The sequence below is a fragment of the Hipposideros armiger genome, unplaced genomic scaffold (assembly GCF_001890085.2).
Source record: "Hipposideros armiger isolate ML-2016 unplaced genomic scaffold, ASM189008v1 scaffold_660, whole genome shotgun sequence".
Lineage (NCBI taxonomy): Eukaryota > Metazoa > Chordata > Mammalia > Chiroptera > Hipposideridae > Hipposideros > Hipposideros armiger.
This window is the reverse complement of record NW_017732010.1, coordinates 179,205-198,561: the sequence shown is the minus strand read 5'-3', so window position 1 is coordinate 198,561 and position 19,357 is coordinate 179,205. Positions and strand designations below refer to the sequence as shown.

The 19,357-nt window shown below is 33.5% G+C and overlaps 1 protein-coding gene across 2 annotated transcripts in view; it reads right to left on the bottom strand.

Moving 5' to 3' along the window:
• Window positions 1-936: 936 nt before the first annotated feature.
• The window catches only part of TFPI (tissue factor pathway inhibitor), a 69,398-nt gene continuing 50,977 nt past the window's right edge, over window positions 937-19,357 (bottom strand). For both annotated transcript variants that reach the window (XM_019626131.1, XM_019626130.1), the window contains 4 exons: window positions 18,939-19,115; window positions 18,180-18,275; window positions 4,158-4,337; window positions 937-3,462 (listed from right to left, as the gene is read on the bottom strand). In XM_019626131.1, coding sequence (XP_019481676.1) covers window positions 3,356-3,462; window positions 4,158-4,337; window positions 18,180-18,275; window positions 18,939-19,115 — 560 coding nt within the window. In that variant the 3' untranslated portion in view covers window positions 937-3,355. The remainder of the gene's footprint in view (window positions 3,463-4,157; window positions 4,338-18,179; window positions 18,276-18,938; window positions 19,116-19,357) is intronic.

Here is a 19,357-nt window from a genome sequence, read left to right as displayed (position 1 = left end):
ACATACCTCTGGCCTTTTCAATTTTGTGACCAAATATGTCCCTGTTTTGTTTTAGACTGTTTGGGCCAGAAATGTTCTCATCTGTGAGCAAACTGGTGATGAAATCATATTCATTGTCCTAATGCTCTATTTTATTTATTGTAGCATATGATTAAATGCCTGCAAACACCTCCCTTCTCCTTCCTCCCTCTCTCTCATGAAATGAATTACCAGATACCACTGTAGCCTCCAAAAGTGGTCTGAATAATTGTAGCCATGACACTAGCTGTAGGGTTAAAGCAGTTAAGAGATTGGGCCTGAGAGACTGATAAGATCGTGGTTTCCTGTTCTGCATAGCCAAATACAGGAAAAGCAACTAAGGTGGGTCTGTGCTCAAGTCCTGGAGAAAGAACTGAAAGTCAAAAGTTGAAAAAACTCAATACAAATGTCAATTTCATAAAAAAAAACAAAAACAGACAAAAGCAGGGGCAGCTGAGAAAAAAAAAAAGTTCAATAAGTCCCCTAAATATAAGACTATTTTTGTGTCATTTTCTTTCTTTTTTTGGTATGAAAATGAGCCAGGTTCACGTCAATAGTCAGCATTGGACATCATTAATTTAAGGCATAGTTATATGATATATATATATATATATATATATATATATATATATGTCATATTTATACAATTATACAAGAGATGATAGGTAGAATTATATATGGAATGGAGTAAATGTAGAATAGGATTGTAAAGCATAGTATGCTAATTTGTTTCACAAATAAGAAACCATAATACATGGATGCACATTTGTAATTTAAAGAGGATTATTAGCAAATTCAATTAAAGGAGGTACAAGCTTCCTGGATCTTACGGAATATTTTTTTTTCTTTGTCTTTGGCTTTTTATCGTTATGATAACTGAAGAACACATTTTTTTTGAAATATGAGAAATTTCTTGAGTACAACAATTATAGTTTATTATTCAAGTAATACATTTTATTTCTTATAATGTAAAAAATAAAATCATTTGAGCAGTTTTCAGCATGACTTTTAATTCTGAACAGAGACTAAACAAAGTAGGTAAATACATGTACATGCTATATAATGCAAATCTATCTACAGTTACATTTAGATGCATTTGAATATGCAAAACAAAGCAAGACAATACCACCAGAGGGCTTCTTATTTAAAAACACAGTGAAAATAACATTCACATGCATTAAACATTGCAAACCATCTCAGTATATATCTTATTTAAGTAATGAACCCTTGAATGGTTGTTTGAGAAAACAATTGGTAAACTCACCAATGTGCTGTTTATATGTCCCAAGCACTTGCTACTTGATCTAAGAAGACTTTACCTTTTTTTTAAAGCTATGCGTGTATAAATGACAACAGAACACAGTTCACAAGGGATTTTGATTTTCAAAAGTCTCAAATTCCACAGCATAGACCCAGTTTAAGGCAGTTACTTATGACTGCATATTTGAAATCAAGATATAAAATTTTTCTTAAGTGAACAAATTGATACTGTTTGTAATGATATAATGTTCATGCCATAGGATGAAAATGATGTGTAATTGTATGTTAGGACTTTTCATATTCTGTCTCAAAACATAGTGATTTTAGCTCACATCAGCTTGACTCTGACTTCAGATGAATGAATGGTTTGGAGGGGATGAGCTTTTTAAAAAGGAAAACAGCATGAATACGCTAAGTAATTAAAGATGCATTCAGTGAATTGTGAATACCCTTTAGCTAAATTGAAGCAGTCATGAAAGAAAGTAGTGTAGGTAAGTCCAAAAATATATATATATCAAAATTAAATTGTGGGGAGTGGGGTGGGGTTAAGTACCAAAAATTGAGTCCTTGAAGAATTTTGAGTGGTGGAGAAATATACTGAATTAATTCTTAGGAATTATTAATACTGAAGAATTATTAATACTGAAGAATGCAGTAGAGGTAAAAAGCTGGGGAGTTGGATGAACTTTATGAAAAAGTATGCAGTAGTGTTTGGAGACTGATCAGATACAGTGTATGAGGGAAAATAAGAACTCAAAATTGGGTTCAAACTTTCAAGCCTAAGGAGCAGGTAGAATATAACACTGTTGCTAGGAAGTAGTTATTAAACTAAGGTAAATGGATTAAGTAGTTGTTTCTAGATGACAAGTTCAAATTTAAATGTGAAATTTGATGTGAACAGTATAGACACTGAAACATCTAGGAGGCTGTTGTGATGCCAGACTGCACATGGCTTAGCAGAGAAAGAAAGGTATAGATCTGGTTACAGCGAATTTACTCCAGAAAAATGCTGGTTAAAACCCTGAGAATAAACAGTGCGTGAATTTTCTAGAATAACCTTCCATCCTGATAATTTTCTCTTCTACAGAAATAACATGTATTTTGTTTTTTTTTCTTTTATGTATGAATTGCTGGTTGCATTGTGTGTAAAGCCTAATGACAGATGAATAGGTTTCAGGAGGTTTAAATATTCTTGTTTTTTTTTTTTTTTATTCTTGCTATTTTTAGTAAGAGAAAATTTTGTCAAACAATGAAATTAGGAAGTTCATAAACAGAATTTCCTTTAGATTGCCATTAAAAACTTCCCTTTCCCACCAAGTCCCTTCTTATCGTGATCTGCATTTAACACACCATTATTCAACCATCTTAATTGATATAACGAACCACTAGCAAACAAACAAACAAAAAAACTGAAATCAAACAAAATCAGGCAGGCATATGACACAGAATTGACTCTTCTGTATTCAAATACAGTTTGGCTCAAGATCCATTGAGGTGTTGGTTAGTGCAAAAGGAAATCAAGTATGTCTAGGGAGGGAAGCACACCATAGAATTCTACTGTTACAGCTCTTTCCAAATGCACAAGTGAATGATCTTTATCAAAAGAAGGTGCTTGTCTCCATTTTAGATATGAAACCCCCAAAGTATTTGTTTTTAAATAGCTGTACTTATTAATCTGGGCATGAGCTATTATATAAAGAATATCATTGTATATGTGATCAAAACAAATAAATGACAATATGTTATCAAATAGATGATCACAAAATGGGAAAACTTGACTGATTTGATGTGGCCAGCAACTTGATAATTTGTAGTCAAATGGTAAATAGTTAAAAAACGATCTATAGAATAAGTAAATTCATAGTAGTCAGTTAATAAATTATAGCTCTAGAATAAGCAATTTGACTAGATCAGGTAAGGAACATGGATGCAAATGTATTAATAGCAGGTAATATATGCATAAGAAATTCATAAAAATATAATTAAGAGAATTTTAGGAAAGAAAAAAATAGGAATCATAGTGAAAAGCTTCATCTAAAATATTTAGTAGAATTAATGTTGTAATAATATAACAAATTTATATCTTTTTAACAAAAGTCTTTTCATATACTATTTTCACTAGCTGCTTCTTTCTTTTTCTTTTGGTTTTAATTAACCCTTCTTTTGATATTCTTTGGATGAAACCTACAAAAGGAAGAGAAACAAATTTATGCATGATACAATATTTTATTGTGTTAGTTTTCTAAAATTTCCTCAAATTATCTTTTAATGTTTAAACCCCCCCCAAAATGTTATTAGTTTAAAAGCTTTTAATTTGTCTTTGTCTTTGTATAGAATAATCTATTCTACAGAAGTCATTTTACATATATGAGTTAGCAAAAATGGATAAACATGTTATTGATTTTCACTTAGAAATTCATGGTCAGTTTATTAAACATATAAACATGGCTGTATATGATTGGTGAAATTATAAATTATTATTTACATATTAACACTATTCTATAAACATACATTAACTTCATATTCAGAAGAAAACTAATACATAATTTTGTGCATTATAAAAAAGCTTAAATATATTTTGGTAGAATCTTTTATAATGAAAGCTTACTATGTAAATATCAAAAGAATAAAATTATTTGTTTAAAATCAATTATTTTTCTATGAAGACAAATTAAGAGGAGCTACAGCTAACATACCCAGCAATATTATTTAATTATAGTTGACACGGGGACATTTATTAGCTAAATCATTACACTTTGTTTCTTATAACAAATAGAACTAATTTGATGATATTTTTCATGGATTAAATTTCATTCATAATTTCAGTACCGTTGCTTTCCTAAACACCAGTGAGTTAATGGGAAGAACGTCTTCTATACCTTTTTGACAAGCCCTGTGACATGACTTTTTAGAAGTAAAATTGTTTTCGTTCCCTCCACATCCACTGTACTTAAACGGGCGGCACTTCCCGATAATAGCATTGTAGTAGAATCTGGTCTCGTTGGCTTGACACAATCCTCTGTCTGCGGGGGTCAGACACCAGGAGGGGCCATAAAATTCTAAGAACATGAAGAAAATATGGTAAGTCATACATGATAGTCTTTCATATTATTGTTTATAGATTAGTTCTATGGCATGTCTACGTAAAACAGTCATCTGAATGAGTAAAAGCAGTACGTTGTAAAATTCATGCATTCCAATTCCACAGAAATGTTCAACCAATCTCCGACAAGTGTCCGCTTATGCTGAGACCTTTCTCCAAGAAATAAAAAGGCAGATACATTTGCTAAAGGAAAGTGCTGTGATTACTCTTTATATGAAAAACTAGTTGTGCGTGAGCCATACAAACAACCACTATTCAATAATTTAACTTTTGAAAATCTGTTAACAATATATATTTTAAAAAACTATTAATGTTTACATATCATTTGTTCACGAATGTTCAACTTTTTAAAAAGTTCTCACGAGCAAAATCCTTATTCATTGTCTGACACAAACATTGAAGCTGAGGAAGAATTTCTTCTCTTGACTAAAAAAATTCTGAATGATATAACATAATCACAGTTCAGGTCTAGAAAATTCTAACTGTAAGCTTCAGAGAAGGAGCCCAAAAGAGATGGTTTGACTTAATCATAGAGTTTTCTCATAAGTTGAAGCATTGAGTTCTAGAAGAGTTTGATGTTTTTGCACAAGAAGGGATATTGCTAAAGCCAGAAAATAAAACATGTTTCAACCAGACAGGCTGGTCTGTCAATTGGGTGAAGCACTTAAAAAACAGAAGATAAAAATGCAATTAGGATAACAAAAGGAACACTTATTTCCTGAAGGCAAAGCAGCAAAATAGATTTAGCCCAATAGTAGTATAGTATTTAGCTCCTTTGGGCATTCCTGTCAGAGTGGGCAGCTGGTATTCTTTAGTCGCAGAGCTAAACTGCTTGATAATAAACGAATATTGCAGGTACATTGGTAGTTGGTGAGGAATCCGGATAAGGAAACATTAGTGGCTTTGCCACAGGGTGAAATGTGGGGCAGCAAAGGCAGGCAAAGAGGATTTGCTAAAAGTTCAGCAATGACAGAAGATAGAACTTTGAGGAATCCTGTAGCCAGTAAAAGCCAATAGTTGTGCAGAAAGCAAGAAGCTATCTGATGGCAAATGAACCCCCAGATATATAGACTGTAAAAGAAATAAAAATGAAACAACTGGAGAAAAAAAAATGAAAAAAAAAATCTTAAATTGAAACATACATATTTACTTCCTCCTGTGTTATCGATATTTAAATACAGATTAGAACGTTTTGACACAATAGCTCATGTAACAGAGAAATTCTGGAAATTTTAAGAGGAGTGGGAATAGTATGGAAAGAATATATGAGAAGACATTTTAGAAAGGTGATATTCTGTGTCAAAATTCAAGAACTGTAATCACATAAAGAACATTAAGTTTTATTTAGGCCTTTCACCAGGTCTATGAATACTGTGATTTTAAAGAAACTCTTAGTATCTGTAAAAACTAAAACATTATCCGAAATCATGTAGTCTAATTTATGTTTTACCTCATCATATTTGGGTGTCATAGTACATGATTATTACCATTATAAATAAAAACTAAGATGTATTTATTGAGAATATAGGCTTAACTTTCCACCAAATGTCGAAATCTCCTGTCATCAACAGTGATTGACGTCTGAGGAATTTTCTAACTGTCTAGGGGAGATATATTGCAATTGAGCCCTACTATTGTACAAATGTTTCCAATGTGTGTGCTATGGATTCTCATCAACCTACAGCCTAGAATGTAAAATGGTTATCAGTTGTCACCACTTCTGTCTCCATGAGCTTCCAAGGTCATTAACTATGTTTAGAAAAAAAAGAAATACCCTATAAGCAATTTGCTTATATAGCTGATTTGAGAAATAGAAAACAGAGGAAATTGCTATTCCTTTTCCTTTATTCTCAGCAAGTACCCACAGATGCTTCATAGCAAATGTGTATGGTGAAATGATATGATTTATACTTCTATTTCACTTTAGCATTTTATACACAAGATATGTTAGCCTACATTAAGTTGCAGATAATATATGTGGATGTACTTGTAAGTTGTACACTTCTTTACAAATATTAGTTTTTTATGTCTTAAAAGCAATGACCTTCCTAAAGTTCCTTATTCCTGGACAGTTTTCTAATGACAGGGAGCAAACGCATTCCTTTTTTTCCTGTAACATGCAGCCTATAGTAAACCTGGCCCTATTACAAAATCAAGGCCATTTCAAAGGGAGAGCAAGCTAACCTGGTACATCTGGGGCTACAGCTCCTTGACTGGAAGTAACGAGGGAGGAGCCTCTGTTACATAGGCCAGGAGCCAGGAACACCGGGTAAAAGCTAGAATCAAAATGGGCCTCTTCAGTGCGATCCGAAATCGTGGCAGATACAACCACAGGTTTGGCGGGGAGACATACCCTAGATTCTGTCTTCCTTTGACCATTCCAATAATGTCTGCCACTGAACAGACCTACTCAGAAGCCAAGGAAAAGGGTTCTCTATAATGTGGGACAGGGCAAGAAGAAGGCAGGGCGTTGGTTTGAGAGCAAACAGACAATTGACCAGCATAGATGCCATCAGACAGAATTTCACTACCAACTAAATTGTCCAAAGCGTTAGATTGCTTTTACCTGAAACTCTTTTTGTGGTTTCTAAATCAGAGGATGTCTTTTTCTAAGAGCATGGAATCTGGTGTTCAGACTTGAATAGTCCCTCTTACCAGATATCTGCTCCACTCTGAGAGTGTCTATTCACAACTGGCTTGATGAGAGTTGTTTGTATATATTTGTTTGCCCTGATTTTAGTCACTACCTGCACAGATCAAATACAACTCACCTTTAACCCAGATCAATACTGAGGTTCTTAACACTAGAAATAAGAATATTTTGATAGTGGGTTAAATTTTTAAATGAACTACTAAGGATGTTATATTACATATAGTTAACATTTAAAAGTTTTTAATAAAGCAGTGAGTTATCATCAGTTGGGGAGTCTTTTTAAGGCCATTACTCTTCAAAACATGAATTATACCTGATGTATAATTAATCCATTTCTCCTCAAATCATTTTAACTCTAAGCAGGAAGACTATTATTGGGTTACACTAGCAGGAACAACAGCAGAATTAAAATAATGAAGCAGACAGTTTCTTAAGGACATTTTAACTCTAAAATTTTTTGAGTCCTTGATTATCATCTGGTTCAAGCTCCAAAGGTGAGGAAATTAAAAATTTTTGCACCCCATGAAGAGTTAAGCTTGACTGTTTTTAATTAACATATTTATTCTAGATAAACTTAGGCACTCACCTATTCAAAATCCAGACTTGGATATCTACAATGAAAGAAAATATAAAGGTTTTGAAGCTGCACAATGTGATTTTTTTGGGGTCTAAATTGTAATTATTTGCAGGAATTTAAGAAGAAATTTAAAAGACACTAACCTGACTTCTGTTCACTTTCCAAAGGGGCTTTAATAGCCAAATGCATGCTGTGTCCATCTTGCCATTAATAAGAAGTTGGGTGGCTTCCGTTTAGAGGGTCTATGATAGATTTCAGAACTCAGGATCCATTTATTTTCTTCCAGAAACTGCCATCATCTAGTATGGCTGCTAAATTCTAAGGTGGAGCTTCAAAGTCAGTTTTATATGTAAAGTAGTTTATGTCAATTTTCTTCAAAACTTATACATGTTGACTCTTATACTCTGAATCCTTACTGTGGTGTCTTCCTTATTGTTCCCATTTTACATGTCTATCTAGGTTTTTACCAATCAAATTAGGCCTTATGAACTAACTAATGACTTGTTAATTATTTTTTTTGTCTCCAAGACTGTTTCAGGGAATTGAATAATAAATCTCTCCTTTGAATACCAAATTCTTTCTTTTTTCCTATAATTATGTAGTAAAGAAAAATATAAAGGTTTGTGTTTTCTAATTACGAATTATCATTGTAAATTGTTCAAATAATACAAAAGTAAAACAAATACAAAACAAAAATTCTCCATAATTTGACCGTCACCTGCCCTTTAACTGCCATGAATGGTTTCTTGTCTATCTCCCTACATATACATATACAATATAACGATACTGCTCTGTCTTATTATTATACTCAATATTATTTTGTGGCTATGTCTCCACATTTGTTCATTTATATACCTTATTCTTTTGTTAATGTAAACACAATATTTTATTTTTTGACTTCACTACAGTATAATTAGTCAATCCATTACTCATGTATATATACTCATAGATATTTTTGTTCATTTTTTTTCAATTCCAGACATTAGTTCATGAATATCCTTGTACATAGGTTCAGATATTTCTTGAGGAGATATTTCTAAAATTAGAATTGTGCAAAAGCTATATTAAGTTTTTAATTTGGTAGATGGGGCAGAATTTCCCACTAAAGGTTTATGTAAATTTATATTTCTATGATGTTTAAAAGTACCTAAACATTATTTAACAAAGTGTGGACCTTACCGCAATGCATCCATTTATGATTCATTGTTTTTTTTTCTCTTTTCACACCAATGAAAAGTAGAAGGGTACTATGTAAACTAGTAATTGCTCATAGCTTTTCAAATATTCTACAAAATATAATTTATGTAGAATATAAGATGCCACTGATTTTAAGATGTGCCATTTTTTTATGTACTGCTTGTAAAGAAAAACACATACCGTATTTGCCGGCATATAAGACGATTTTTTGGCCCTGAAAAATATGCCTCCAAGTGGGGGGTCGTCTTATATGCCAGGTACACTTCAGATAGACTGCCCATAGTGCTTGCCCCGTACCATAGTGGCCTCCCGATGCCCGCCCACTTCATTCCACATACCGTTCAGGCATCAGCAGCGCTGCTGGGTGTATGCTTGGCTGTTATGCGATTTTGCTGTTAACGCGATTTTACCACACTCGCAAAATCGCACACAGCCGACTATACACCCAGTATGATAGCGCAAAATCGTGAATCGCGATTTATGTATATGTTTGATTACATACAGCCTTGTGACAGTTTTCCTGCATGTCATAAGCATTTGAATATAAATATAAATGTTGAAATCAAATCTGATATTGTTTTACCTTTTATTTGGTGTGTGGAAGGTGTGCGGAAGAGGGGGTAGTCTTATACGGCGAGTATATAACAAACTCTGTATTTTGAGTGGAAATGTTAGGGGGTCGTCTTATACGCCCAGTCGTCTTATACGCCGGCAAATACGGTAATTGGATTACTGCATACATCAGTTGTAAGCTTCATCATGATTTAAGCAATGTTAAAATGTGGAAAAATATGCATCTTAGATCAATTAAAATACGATAATTCATCTTGTTGTGTAACCACATCAAGCTTAAATGCATACATACACACATATACATATACAAAGATACATACAAATGAGAAAGGAAATGATACATGCTATCCATTGGGCCAAAGCTGAGAGGGGTTGCCAACAGAGGGAAGGGTGATTACTATAGAGACCTTATTAGCAGGTAGCAAGTTTAACAGTGTGCTAGGTTACAACTCTACCAAATAGATTCTTTCATGCTGAGCTTATTCTGTACTTTTGGAGATCCTCTAAAACAGCGGTTCTCAACCTGTGGGTCGTGACCCCTTTGGGGGTCGAATGACCCTTTCACAGGGGTCGCCTAAGACCATCGGAAAACAAAAAGATATTTACATTACGATTCATAACAGTAGCAAAATTACAGTTATAGAGTAGCAACGAAAATAATTTTATGGTTGGGGGTCACCACAACATGAGGAACTGTATTAAGGGGTTGTGGCATTAGGAAGGTTGAGAACGGCTGCTCTAGAAGCTACTCCTAGTCTTGAATTTTATTTACTTTGTGTTGAGTTGGAAAACAAAAATAGCAAAGAAATACTGAAAGAATATGCTACAATGTTGAGAGTGTTGTCTCTGTGTAATGGAAGTTTGGCCGATTTTCTTCTTTTTTCCTGCTTTTCTTTTTTTTCAAGTTGGATGCAATTATTGATATAATGCTCATATTATAACATAAAACATATTACATAAATATATTAGAAATAATAGTTATAATAAAAATATTTTTAGAGAGTTTCTAGTGTCCTGGCATCATAAAGAAAAGGCTGGAGATTGGAATATGTCTGATTAGGAATGGAGAGCAAACCTATCACCTGTGCATTTACTATTTACAAGTAGTAAATCTGTACTGCAGGAAAAGCATGTATCTCCATTTATCAACAAGGGAGAAGTGGTGTTACATGGGCAGAAACTAACATTCCACGTAGAAGACAAGAAAATGTGGGGGGAAAGGGAAAATGATTACTGCGAAACTTTTTTTCACTGTTTGTTTTCTGTGTATAGGGCCACTTTATTTTTTTTGTTTCTTTGTTATTATACAGGCTGAGTATGAAATGTAGAAGGTAGGCTGTTGGGGCATTTGAAACTGAAAGTTCTTAGGGGAATAGACTGTAAGAAACCTAAGATGCCTCTACATATTGAAAAGGAAGAAGAAAAAATGACTTGAAGTAATATTCCATTGTATATATGTATCACATAGGTTACCAGAGGGTAAGAAAGGGGTGGTGGTGGTGGTAGAAGAGGGTCGAGGGAGTCAAATATATGGTAATGGAAGGAGATTTGACTTTGAATGGTGAACACAGTGCAATTTATAGATGATGTATTATGGGATTCTACACTTGAAACCTATGTAATTTTTATTAACAAATGTCACCCCAATATATTTAATTTAAAAAGTGGGTAGATGTTGGGTTGGATTTCTTTGTCTAGATATTGCCTAATCCATGAGGAGCGTTCATAGTTATCTTCATCCAGGGATTTTTTTCTAAATAAAGCCACAATGAAAGAAAGCCATGGTAAAATTATAAATTATGAAATTTATGAGTATAGTTTATTTTAAGATAACTATGTCTTACAATACTTTAGAAAAACTTTTCTGCATGTCATCTCTACAACATTGAGAGCCCTATAAGTTTTTAGTAACTGGTTTAGTTCCCTTGATTAGCTTTTAAGGCAGAATGAGATTTTAATAAACAGAGGAGACAGAGGTGAACATGGGTTAGGGAAGGAGAAAGGTCAGAATATTCCAGGTTTGTCAGGGGTACTTTGCAATCTCCAGGCTATCTGAAGAAAAACATATATGGAGAGTCCATTGGGTGCAAAGCTGGAAAAGTAGATTTAGACTATGCTAAGGTCCTGGAAGACTACTATAGTTGGATTTTATGGCATAGACATGAACGAACCACTGAAATTACTGAAGAATGAAAGAGATATGCAGCAATTCTTGACACATGAAGTACACTCAACCAGTCTTGTGTAGGGATGAATCCAGCAGGTAACTTGCAATGGAGAAGAATGTAAGATGACTAAAGCAGTTACTGGGGGATAGCTAAAACTAAGCACCAGATTGAATGTGGGATAAGGGAGAGAGCTAGAGAGAAGATGGTTCTGCTTTTCTAGCCTTGTTGTCTTAGAAGATGGAATATTTTCTAATGTATTATGAAACATAAAGTATAAAAAAGTCACAATGACTTTATAACTTGTAATTGGCTTTACTTACAAAAAAACAACAACAACCCCCCCGCCCAAACCCTGAATAAAGATGGAATTGTGAACTATGCCCATGGATTAGCCAGCATCTAGGCAAACAAGTCCAAGATGTTACATAGAAGATAGAACCCAGGTTTTGAGAAGACAGAAACATTTAATTTGGACTTCAGTAGAAGTACAATATCATGAGTATCTTCCCGTAACGCTTGTGAGGGTCTCTGACTTAGCATGTGACATAGGCATTGAAGTCATTATGTATCTATCTCCTTCCCCATTTCACAGGCATGACTCTAAAGCAAAACCACCCTGTATTTATTATTCTCAGACTCCCAGTCCCCATGACAATTCCCGTCATGTAGGAGGCACTGAACATTTTTTTAACTGAATTGAAATAAACAACTGTACATCTCTACCTCAGATCATAAGACAAAGTTGGAAACACAGGTTTGCAAGTCCTCTGATTAGAAATAAGATTCAGGGACACAAAACATTTATTGGTATTTTATAATTATGTTTGAATTTTACAAGAGCTTTTTGTTATTTCACATGATCATAATATTAAGTAGTTAAATGAAGATACTGCAGATCAAGATCACAGGTTTTAGCTGTATTAAAAATCATCACTAAGAAAATGTATACAAATAATACCCCTGATAATTTTTTTTTCTGCTATAAAAATCCATTGACACTGAGTAACCACCATCATCTTCATAGCCTCAAATAGTAATATTTTTGAGCTCATTGTGTTGTAAGCACTGAGTTAAAATTTTATATATGCCATACCAATCTTCACAAAATTTTGATGAGATATTACTCTCCACATATGACAAACGATCAACCTGAAGCCGAGAGTTGTGTAATTTTTTTCAAGGCCACAGAGAGAGTCAGCAATAGCCGAACTGGCATTGAAACCCACATCTTTCTGCCCATAAAGCCAGTGTTCTTAACCACTATGATAGGCCATCTGAAAACCAGCTAGAAAATAAAAAATAACTGAGCAAAGATATTTTAATAATTATCAGATAAAGAGAAAGTTGTCACCCTTTCCCTTTTGTATCTGATCCCCAAATTTTCTCTTCTTTGAAGCTCAGGTTAAAAATGCCTTAGATGCTTCTTACCCTCAGTTATCTGCATGAAGTTGGAATTCATCAATTTTGACTGGTGAAAGATATCTAATCAAAACAGGTCATCAAACAAGGAGGCTGGAAACAAGTCTTAGGAGTAACAGTACTGAGCCAAACTGTATTCAGAGAGTTCAAGCATTGGAAGGCAAAAATCATTGGGTCGGCATGTTCAGCCTGGACTGATTCTAGAAATAAAAGACGAAAGTTCATGGCCTTTATGCACTCCATGATCATAGTTGCTCTGGCCATTCAGATCCATTTAATGGCCAGGAATGTGACAGGAAACTAGAAAGCTCTTTTGGTTGTATCCCAGAAAAGATAGAGTTGGGATTTTCCTAATCAAGACATTTTATATTAAGGCTTCTCAAATTTATTCCTTCAAAGATTGTCCAGTATTCAAGAAGAGAAAGGGCAGTCACAGAATTACACACAACATAATTTTTTTAAACTTATTTCTACCTCATTCCTAACCTGCCTTATAGTCAATATCAAATTCATATTATAATAGGGATTTTTCTTTTAGCAAAAACATGTACCATCAAATTATTATTATTAATTTATTAATTTGTAGTTTGCATTGTATTCATTTTTAGATAAGTTTTCATTTATAGCTGTGTAATGGTAACAGACATAAATTTATTCCTACTATTTTACATGTTCATGTAGAATTATTGTCATTCAAAATAACTTGGTTTACAAATTGAAGTCTATGATTTTTTTATTTTTTAAAGGTATATGTATATTATTTGCACCTTAGAAGCACTTCTCTGGAGGAATCCTATGAATGAGGCAAAAAATTTATCCTTGTGAAAAGCGGACATGGTCCAGGAAGAAAGGGATTAGCAAAAGTCGTCAGTGGTCACCTAGGGTGACTGTATTTGGATGGCAGCAATCTTGGCAGTGGTGAAGTGCTATATTTTTGCTTCTCACCTGCTCTCCTGCCAGGAAGTAGAAGATCTGATGGATCCTCTCCATAAGTTATTATCTATTTTTGGAAAGGCATCTTGTCAGAAAATCAGCATATGAAGCACCAGATTGACCATGCAGGCATATTTACATTATGAGGCAAGTTTCTATCCTTCTTGGTCTGAGAACATGTTATGAAAAACAGGATACTTCTTTGGGACTATGGAAGTGAGTTGTTGATGAAGTGGCACTTTCAGAAATGTCGAGAGTGCTAGTGGTTAACTGTGATATACATATACATATAATGAGCTATATCTGGTCTCTTGATTATCTATCCATCCCAATCTATCTATTGTCCATGCCACCTGGTTTTCCTGAACCAGTATTAATTTATGCTTATTTTTTCTGTATGTCATGTCCCAACATTTATATGATTTTAAAATGTAAAAGACTTTTTATATAAAACTAATTTACATATCCAATTTTTTTACAAAATTTTACAAACCCATTTTTCTGTCAATACATACACATTTAAAATAAATAACTTAATATTTTTTTAGCATCTCCTTTTAATTTTCATTAGTGTCTCAGTTTGGATTACATATGATTGTTGAGGTAATCTACGCATGAAGGATTGATGGTCTGAACAAAACAGGTAAGATCGAAAATGGGAGAGATAGGAATAGACATTTTGTTGGGAACAGCACTAGAATTTAATGACTGACTAGAAGAATAGAAGTGATCAAATGAGATTACCAAGTGCTCGTCTAGAATAATTGGAAAAAATGGTGACAGAATTCTGAAAGTTTGGAAACCTTGAAATATTGAAAAAGATAAAGAAAAATTATACAAAAACAATTTCTTTGGCTTTAATCCCCATAGTCCTTCTGGCATGACAATATTCTCAAATCAAATAATTTGCTCTCACTTGTGCACAAATTCATGCTTGTAAAACATTTTACAAAAATTCCCTTAAGAAAGAGTAAGCCTCAATCTTTGAGATCACCTAAGTAGCCTATTAATATTGGAATATGGAAATGAAAAGAGAAAATTTTAAAAATTAAACTTCAGTTGTGCTTAATAAGCATTCAACTATCTTGAGTCAAGAGGGCTCACTGAAGAAATATATTCTCAAGCTCATTTGCAATATTATGGCAGTTAAGATAAATAGCAATTAAAAAAGAATTGCCAAACCATTTTCTAGTAACATGGAACAGAACTTCTAAAATGCTTTCCTGGTATCATCATGAAGAGAAACATTGAAGTTATATTTACACATATTTCACTTAATAACAATAACACAATCTAGCTATGCTTTTGGAATATTCAAATACTGTATGTAAGGATTATTGTTTAATGGAAAGAATTTTAAATGAATGCCATTCTGTTTGTATTGGGGGTCATGTTATTATTCCTGTAAACTGAATCAAAACCTTCAAGCATTTCCATCATTTCAAAAAAAACCCAGTACACTGAGAGAACCTCACATAGTTACTAAAGTTTGGAACAAGGTTTTACATAAACATAGAACTGTAAGTTTTTAAAATTTTAATAGAACATTAATATAATTGCAAGCAGTGACAGATGTCAGTATTTTGGAGCTGGAATGTCAAAAGTGTCTTTGTAGACCTCAGCAAAGCCCTTTAATGGAGTGGGGAAGGAATAATCTAGGTGTAGAAAGGGTGGGGTTATAATTGCCTTCCTACAGTCTGCCACTTGGATAGGGTAGAGCAGGGATTATCTAGGTTTTAGCAGAGAGGGACAGCTGCATTCCCACCTTTGGCATCTTGGATTCGGCAGACAAGGGATCAGGCAGGTCTTAGGAAGAGTGGAGACAGAGCCATTACCTGTTAAGCCGCTCTTCAAACCAAACTTCTCATTGAAGTTATTGCAACATTATTTCACAATTTAAATTAGAAAGGTTACAAAACAAAATAAAAAGAAAATATATTATGCTTATAGAAAAGAGGAAAAGGGGTCAAAATGGCTAGAGAAATTTAGATTTTGAGGCAAACAGGTACTATAAAACATAAAATAGTGCTAGACAAATAAAGAAGGCAATATGCCCTGATTTTAAATGACGTTACTGTGAATCATCCCTTAAATGTCTATTATTTTAAATAAAGATTGTCTTAATAGTGTTTCTTTTTAAATTCATGTTGTGAATTTTTTACTGCTTCCTTAGTTAATTATTTACTCTTAAAACATTATTACACTTTTTAGTGTTCATCTACATAAAAATGAAGAGAGGGCACTTATCACACAGTATTTGAAACTCATTTTCTCATTTTTTTAATTATTTTCTTACCCCCCCCCCTTTCTATTTTGGTAATATACCTGCCAAAAATCATCATTTTTATACAGTGCTTTATAAAACTTCAACGCAAAACCTTCCCCTAGCCTGCTCTACTCTACTGCTGCCCTCTATTTGAATTAGCAAAGTAACCCAAATAAAACATATTGAAACATATTGAAAATTGATTTCATACATTTTTTTATTTGTAGTTATATTGCATCACATTATCTTTAAACCCATTAATAGGTTTGTCATTCTAAACTTTCAAATCTTTCACTTCCAACAAGGTTTAGCATGCTTTTCAGCCCATGATATTTAACTGGATAGAACAAAATGTCATTGACAGACACAGAGCTGGAGGGACACAAAGAAACAATACAATGAAATTACTTAATTTTAGAGATAAAAAAATCATATCTACAAAGATACTTATCATTATTACCAACAAAGTAGTGTTTGAAAATTAGACTCAAATTCATGTGGCATTGAATTCACTGCCTTCATTATAGAATCAAATGACCTCAAAGCATTTTGAATATACCATATACCAAGTCCCCCTGAAATTATACATGCCCTTGATGACATCTCAAGTGTTATTAGAACACTACTGAAATGCCTACAGTTTAATCCCGGAGGCACCCATTCATTTTTGAAGATCTCACATTAAAAAACACACACTTTACAGAAAGAAATTTATCCGTAAGATTTCCTGCATTCCTCCTGATTCTTGAGCTAGGTTGGGGAAGATAAGGTAGCGCGGAGATGTGTGCGTGTATGTGGGGAATCGAAATGCAGAAGACTGAAGATGAGACATGTACAAGACTTAATTTTCCTCTCACATGATAGTGTTTCCAGTACTGAAAGCATATTTAATATTCCCTCTTGGACATCAGGCCTGCTTTCCAGTCCTTCTATAAACATGCTTCCAGTTGTCTTTGTGACTTCTAAGGCATGGCATTCAGGGATGAAGCAAATCCCACGAACATGATCAGGTCTGGGCATTTACACCCCTCACTGTAGACAAGTCACAGTCAGCATTTGCAGTACTTTAAATCTATGCTGGCAGAAGTTCCGTTTGCTTTTTGTTTGTTTGCTTGCTTGCTTATTGGTTACAGAGAGATGCTCAAAAGCACTCTGATTTTGAACTCCACCTGATTCTGATCCACGGCACAGACACTATGTCTCTTTTTACCCTCAGGTTGCAATTTTAATAGCCACAACGTGCTTTTAACTCATGTCAAGCTTACGTTTATACTTTCACATGGACTACTTCTAAGAAAGATCTCCAATTTCTGAATGAGCATGTGATGTTAAAAATGTAGGTAGGACCTTACATTTATCCTGTTAACTTTGAGCTTTCTAGGTTGTTCTAGTTAGATGTTTGTGGTTTCTGGTTATGTTTTCCAGTATTTTCCCAGCTCTGCAATTTCGTGGGCATATTTCTTATATGATTATTTAAATGTGAATATGTTGACAGGGTAGAGTCCAGAAAAGAGTTTTGCAGAAGTCTAAAAGAAAATTCCCCTCAGAGTGACATAATCTTTGGAGATGGTTGTTGAACAGATGCATAATGTGTCTGGTGAGTAACACAGAGACCTTGCCCAATGCTGTGCTCAGTTTTAAGAGTGCTTTAGCCTGCCTCTGACACATTGCTGTCATGATAATGATTTACCATCAGACACTGAGGCTGGCGATTCCTATCCTAATTTTATAGAGTAAAGGTGGCGTGTAGTTAAATACCATATGAAAGTTTTCATGTGATACGTACTCAAAAACCTACTTCAAAGCACACTTTAAAACAGATTAGGAAAATTATGGCTTTTATGGGATTAAATGTCCTACACATTTCGAATCTCAGTGTTTCAACACACCTATTACTAAATTACAAAACAAGTATAATTTCTTTAAAAGCATCGTTCTAATATACATTTCACTTCTGTTGTAACTGTGGTAATATTTATCTGGCAGCAATTTTTGAAAAATGTAATTCTTACCCAAAAAGCTGGGAAGCTTAGTAGGCCGGGGAGTCAAGGAGTCATTATTCACATGATCGAGCTGGGTTCTGTAATCCTCCACCTGGAAACCATTCACTGGGAAATGTATGGCCAAAAAAAAAAATATATATAGGATACATTGTCACAAGCTCATAATTATATACAAAAGCAATGCACAGCAGTTTTGTTAAGAAAAATGGACTTCTAGAAATTTTATTCACATTACTATGTTATATTAGTGACCAGTGAATCTTTGAATATATATATATATATATATATAAATATATTTTCCCCCCCATGAGTAACTTTGTGGTTCTTAGTGAGAAAAAGTATAACAGATAATGTTTATGTCATTCCTTTAATAAATTTTATGGTCAAGTAAAATTGATTGATTTTAGGCGGTAGGTTCCAAAGAACTATTGGCCTTCAAATTGTTATAAACTTAAGGATTTCAGCATTCTTAGTCTTGTGCCTAAATTATACTATAGAATTCTCAGAAAGGACAATTAAATAATGGAACCTAAGAAAATACAGTGTCAGATCTATGGAAATAATTTTCACTCTAGTTAGATTTCTTAAATGTCTGTGCCTTTTTTTTTAATAACAGCGACTAATTTCTATCACGTTTAATAAATATAAATATATCTTCATTTGTATGGTTAAAACAAAATCTGGGTAAACCTGAACATCCTATAAGATACCTTATTTAAAAAAAAAATGCCTATACATGAAGTACAGTGAGATGAGAAATAAACTTACATGTATCCTCACAGGTGTTCTGGCAGTCTTCCAATGATTCAAAGTTGTTTTGATTACCAAGGCACCCACCATACTTGAAATGCTCACACTGCCTTGACTGATTGTTATAAAAATACCTGGTAATATAACCTCGACAGATTCCAGCATCTTCTTCCAAAAAGCAGAAATCTGGCTTTTCTAGAAATTATAAAAGTTTCAGAAAACAATATTCTTTTTGTGTGTGAATAATTTCATTAGTTTTATTTAATATGTAAATAACTAGTTATGTTGAAGTTATTTAAGGAGTAAACATAAAAAGTTAAAGATAATAGGTATAAATATAACTTTATTCACAGCTGTATAGTATTAAAATTACCTATTTTAACATTTAGAATAAGGAAGATGCAGCTATCACACACTGTTGCTATGGAATTTCAAGT